General features: G+C 41.5%; 2 protein-coding genes and 1 pseudogene across 2 annotated transcripts in view; 2 read left to right on the plus strand and 1 right to left on the minus strand.

Moving 5' to 3' along the window:
* Positions 1-902, plus strand: part of LOC131677473 (uncharacterized) — a 52,031-nt gene extending 51,129 nt beyond the window's left edge. Inside the window, exon 9 of the mRNA XM_058957306.1 lies at positions 361-902. The gene's annotated coding sequence lies outside the window, so the exon portion shown is untranslated. The remainder of the gene's footprint in view (positions 1-360) is intronic.
* Positions 903-2,258: 1,356 nt separating this feature from the next.
* LOC131677474 (probable malonyl-CoA-acyl carrier protein transacylase, mitochondrial) lies at positions 2,259-3,973 on the plus strand. Its single transcript, XM_058957313.1, is given in 3 exon segments — positions 2,259-2,328; positions 2,385-3,462; positions 3,516-3,973. Coding segments are annotated over 2 exon segments (1,101 nt in total). The 5' UTR covers positions 2,259-2,328; positions 2,385-2,778; the 3' UTR covers positions 3,933-3,973.
* Positions 3,974-4,192: 219 nt separating this feature from the next.
* Positions 4,193-5,328, minus strand: LOC131695177 (cytoplasmic tRNA 2-thiolation protein 2-like; annotated as a pseudogene).
* Between the last annotated feature and the right edge of the window lie 672 nt (positions 5,329-6,000).

Consider the following 6,000-nt stretch of genomic DNA (forward strand, 5'->3'; position numbering starts at 1 on the left):
GATAGCAAGATCTAAACCAACTCGTCCGTCAGGTTCTCAGCGGCTTCGAATCCTTGAAATCGGCTATACGGCACAGCCGCATCACACCCTCAATGTCACTTTCTCATGAGCAATGCCATTGTTAGTAAGGTAAGTGGGAACAACTTGTTTTTCCAGTTTAAACTACTTTAAAGCTTTCCCCCCGAATTTTTTGCATTGCTTGTTGTAAAATAGGCTATTTAGGCCCATTTCCAAAAGAAATTAACCCTCTTTTCGAAAAAGCCGCGAATCGGAACAATTACCGTTGTGACATGATATTCTGCAAAGTCGATGCCCACAGATAATTTCACTGTCATTGTTCTCTACATTTTTACTTCGCAGTTTAGCAATCAGCTCTTCCAGTATTTTTTGTAAACTTGAATTAAATACGATAAGAGAGAACAAAAACCGGCTTTCTTTGGCGAAAAAGATGCCAATAACGGTGATCATGTTTACTGTCATCCAGGATTTCTGCAGGATTTTGCGCAATGAAAAAAATATTGCGGCGTTTATGAAATAGAAGATTCTGGGTAGGGTTGCCACCCCTCCGGCTTTGACCCGGAGACTCCGGTTTTCTGGAGCGATCTCCGGACCTCCGGGTTTTACATCAATTTCTCCGGGTTTGGTGAGAAGAGGCATAGTATCAATTTTTTGGACTAATAATTCAAATTTTTTGTCTTTTGACTTAAGTGCCAATACCTTATTTAGGACTGGTGGTATCCAACGGGGAAAAACGATCGGAAATGGTGAGTGAAGCTAAGCAATCATGTGAAAAAAATTCCCCCCAGAGGCGAGACTCGAACTCGCAATCTTTGAGACTCCGGCCCAATGCACTAACCCTTATGCAATCCCTGGGTATGGCGACATCCCAGAAAGAACATATGATTATCCCACTGGCGACGGTGATCGTACCCTGCCTGCAAAGCGAGAATCACACACAACGGCAGCTGATCACCCCAACACATTTGATCTATTTCATTTCCCCGCTGGATACCAAGGCCCGGGTTTTTATTATCGTGTGATGTCTAATTTTTAGTTCATTACCCATCGTACTTCGGTGGGTGACAGAGCTAATGAAGACTGTCGATTTCTGGTCCCTTGCCCAGTGAACAGATGTATGACGGGAGCGAACCCGCCCGTTCGAATTAAACTAATAATTTAAATTTTTTGTCTTTTGACTTAAGTGCCAATACCTTATTTAGGACTGGAGGTATCCATCGGGGAAAAACGATCGGAAATGGTGAGTGAAGCTAAGCAATCATGTGAAAAAATTCCCCCCAGAGGCGAGACTGGAACTCGCAACCTTTGAGACTCCGGGATAGCATAAGGGTTAGTGCATTGGGCCGGAGTCTCAAAGGTTGCGAGTTCGAGTCTCGCCTCTGGGGGGAATTTTTTCACATGATTGCTTAGCTTCACTCACCATTTCCGATCGTTTTTCCCCGCTGGATACCACCAGTCCTAATTTTTTTGGAATTAATTGATTCTTTACAAAATATTTAAAAAGTCATAGTTAACTATTACTCTGGTTCAGAATTATTTTTCCTAACTAACCCTTCGTTTCAAGGTGGCGAAGATGAGTTCACCAAATATTGCTGATTTGTTTCACAAAGCAATAAAAATGAAAAACAAATAAAATTTATTACAATTTAAGGTAATATTTCGCTATAGGCTACAATTGAAATGTTGCATTCTACTAAGTCGCTTAAAATGGTGTAAAAAAGTTATTTGCTGCAAATTTTACCTAATCACTTCACTGTTAGTGGTGCTTATCACCAGCTGCACCAAGGTATGGCAGATTTTTTCTAATCCAACTGACTAGGTCAACATCAAACGAGTTCTTCCGGTGTTGTTGCTACTCCTGCAACGACCCTTGTGTGTTGGGTAGGGGGTTGCCCCCTGTTTTGCCCTTTTGTTGCGACCTCTGGTAATGAATAACCGACACCACATAGTGCTTCTTATGTGATACCGCAGCCCTGCCTCTTTTCCTGTTAGTTGTGCTCGTGCGACTTATCCTCCACAGTGAGAGTAGCTGGTGACATTTAGGCGGGGAAGTGAAATACTACACCAAATTAAACCGATAAAACCATTCTCAAACATTAAAAATTTTCAGCTTTACTTTAACGTAGTTATAAAAAGCGATTGAAGTGCTCTAAAATGCCGAGCAATCGCTTTGGTTCCAATTTCTGTCTTGTTCCACTCAAAATTCATCACCCCCCAGGTCAGTGAAAATCTCCGGGTCAAAGCATCTCCGGAGGTGGCAACCCTAATTCTGGGATAAAGTTGATGTACAAAAAAGAACTGTAATTTAGGGTAGGTAAATCCTTTTCTTTAAAAGTAATATTCTAATGATTGCTAACAATTTTTAGACAACGACCAAAAAGACGGAACATCGTTCAACAGGCTGCCGTCATTCATCTCATCTAAAAGTTGATACAGTTCTGTATCTACTCATCTAAGGTATCGATTTTGTTTTGCTTCACGATTGCGAACTGACAAACAATGCACTGTCGCGATGTTTGTCGTCTTGAATATGTCTGGATACACCACGAAAAACGGATATTTACGATGTCTGCGGTGAGATAGTCTCCAGTGGTACGCTGGTATAAGTGAATGTACCCTGTTCGGAAGATTTTGGCCAGTTGTTCGTTTCCATACGGGTGAATCAGTTGAATAAAAAGGTATTTTATTTCCTTACCTTTAATTCCTGGTTCCAATCGGCTATGGCGTAAGACTGCGCCGGAGAAACCGGCTGCACTAGGAATGGAAAAAGTGCAGGAACTGCTCGATAATGCGGCAAGCTTTGAAGATGTGCGACCACATAGTGAATAGGACCGATGGGCTACACTTCCATACGTAGAGGGAACACATTTTAATAGCGATCAAGCTAACAAATCCATCAGACCTAAGATTGATTCGCGAGAAACAACTATCATTTTGTTTCCCGGTCAAGGTGCTCAGTTTGTCGGAATGGCGTCACGCTTGCTGAAATATCCTGGCGCTCGGGATATCTTTGCACTGGCGAATGAAGTGCTCGGTTACGACCTTCTCAAACTATGTATGGAAGGTCCAAAAGATAAACTCGATCAAACGATATACTGCCAGCCGGCGGTTATGGCCTCCTCACTGGCCGCTCTGGAGCAGCTTAAAGAGGAACGTCCGAATGCGATTGAAAATTGTTTCGCGGCAGCTGGATTTAGCTTGGGAGAAATTAGTGCGTTGGTATTTGCCGGTGCATTCCCGTTCGACAGAGCCCTCCGGCTTCAGATTAGAGCGGAAGCAATGCAGTTTGCTAGCAAGCAGAGCAAAGGTGGCATGTGTACAGTGTTATATGGACCGGATGCACGGATAGGAGAAGCTTGTAAGGAAGCTGTTAACTGGTGTATACAGCGAGGAATCGAAAATCCAGAGTGCAAAATTGCAAACTATTTGTATCCTAGCTGCAAGGTATTCAATATCTTTTTATAATTTTGCAAGACACTCATTCGTATTTATTCTAGGTAATTGCTGGAAACGAAGAAGCTTTAAAATACCTCGAGGCCAACATGAAGACGTTTGGCATAAAACGAATCAAAAGACTCCCCGTTAATGGAGCATTTCACACCGAGTTGATGGCTTCCGCCGTGGAGCCCTTTTCACTGGCATTGAAAAAGATAAAGATCGAGGATCCAATTATCAGTGTTCACTCGAATGTAGACGGCAAACGATACCGTCATGCGGGTCATGTACTGAACCAGTTGCCGAAACAAATCGTGCGACCTGTCAAGTGGGAACAAACGTTACACAATATATATGAAAGAAAAGTTGGGGATTACTTCCCCCGAACGTTTGAGTGTGGACCAGGTCAAGGACTGAAAGCAATTCTTAAACAGGTCAACGCCAAAGCGTGGGATTCCACGTTCAGTATACAAGCGTAAGTGGTATAAGTAACAGCAAGTTCAATAAAATATGAAATATGGCTCGGGTCTACAGATGTAATGTTAGAGAAAATCCTATAATAGATAATCGGATGGCATGTCACTTTTTATCAGAGGGTTTCATTTGGTTTGCTTGCTTTTGAATAAGGAAATTAGTGTTCGCACGAAATTGAAAGGATCATCCGAATGTGTTACTAATTGATTGAAATAAAATGGATGAGTAGCCAACTTAAGACGAAAAGAAATCTATTTTCGTAATACTTTTTTGAGATTAAACTCAGTTTTATTCAATTTGTCCACGATTGCAAATTATTTTGTCCAACTGTGTTGCAATTTGTACGACCACCGCGGCTTGGTTGCTTAGACATCATTCGGGGGAAAAGCCCAGAAAAATATTCCTACAGCTATGACACAACTCTTTCCTAAGCGATTCCATTTCCTGTCCATCACCTTCAAGTTCGCCGTTAACTGCTTTAGCGGTATCTTGCTCCATTAGGCGCGTGCTCTATATTATGCCCTCATGATGCAGCTCTATATTGATACGCGAGGATACCATTCGTGAGAATTCCGTTGCAAAAAGTGTGCTGGATCCTTGGAAATCTAATACAGAATGACAAAAATTGCACCTTGTCGGAACAGGGTTGGATACGTCAAATTGTAACGACTTTTCAAACAGGTTTAGCAAATCTTCATCGTCGTCTGTTTGTCCCTCCATAGCTGGAGCATTCTGTATGCATAATTTATCTCCTGTTCGAAACACCGTGGAAACTGTCGAAGGAAAGGTTTTCTGTAGACCATCTACGAACTGGCTAGTTAGGTTCTGAATACTTGGGCTATTCTTGAAAGGATCTTCCAGCACGACATAATTCAGTCGATTCTGAGAAAGTGAAATAGTGATCTATTTCATCCGGGTTCAAATCACGCATGGGTCTGATAATCTTTCTTCGTCACAGAATGCAATATCTGAAGCAAAGGATCCTCTCCCAAGAGCAACGTTTGAGAGAAGTGTTTTGGCGAGGTCTAGCCCAATGTCAGACAAAAAGATATAACAACATTCGAGTTTTTTCGCGAAGGTTTTATATGTTTGTCTTCTAATTTGAACTATAAAATCCTGCTTTGAAGTAGTACTTTTGATTCCTTTTAAAACCGTTTCCATTTTTTCCTGACTGTCTACAAATCATTCCAACAAGTTAGCTTCATTCAAGCTGCAACACTCAAGTCCTCCAAGAACAGTAACATATGATGAAAACTCGAATTGTTTTAGCACGTTCAGTTTGTCCTCTATCGCTTTCAATCGTGTATTCTGATCCGTTGCTAAAAAATCTTCGCTTGCGGTTACTATGCTTAGTTTAATTATTTGTTCTATAAATTGAACCGGGTTGAACCGCAGGTCGCATCACTGATGCTGTGCAGATTCAAATTCAGGAGTCAATAAACGAGCCACTTCTGGCAGAATTTGTTAATGTGCTCAGGCGAACGTTCCGCGCTCGCAGCAGTTTCCGGTCTTTGTATTATAAACGAAGATGTAGTGCCCAACTCCGATATACCAGATCCCAACGGCAAACTCTTGAGAAAAGATACGGAAACCAACTGCCAATATACAATGCCATTAGATTTAAAATCGCTTTGATTCGCTCATAGATTTCTTCCCTGAATGAGCACAAACAGGAACGTATGGGTTTTGAGTTGCATTCACTGATTGGATAGGCTGTTTATCAGCAGCGGAACTGGGATGTTGATAATCAGCTGACTTGGGAAGCACGAATGGCAATACTGAAAAAAATCTATGAACACAGCTGGGAATTTTGCATAATGGCATCTGTGGAGATAAAAAAGATACAATCTGGTGAAAAACGTTGGTACGATGTGCAAATAAACATTCAGCGCAGACTCGCTTCCGAATTAAGGTTTCTTCAAGAATTTCGTATTTTGCCGTCACAAAAAATGCTGTTTTTTGTGAAAACCGATGTGTTCCTTGAGCAACGAACCGTCTTTATACAGATAAATATTATTGGCTTTAAAAAAAATAAAGAATATGTGTAAGTCTGTATCATAGGATGGAACGATA

Source organism: Topomyia yanbarensis, chromosome 1 (genome assembly GCF_030247195.1).
Source record: "Topomyia yanbarensis strain Yona2022 chromosome 1, ASM3024719v1, whole genome shotgun sequence".
Classification (NCBI taxonomy): domain Eukaryota; kingdom Metazoa; phylum Arthropoda; class Insecta; order Diptera; family Culicidae; genus Topomyia; species Topomyia yanbarensis.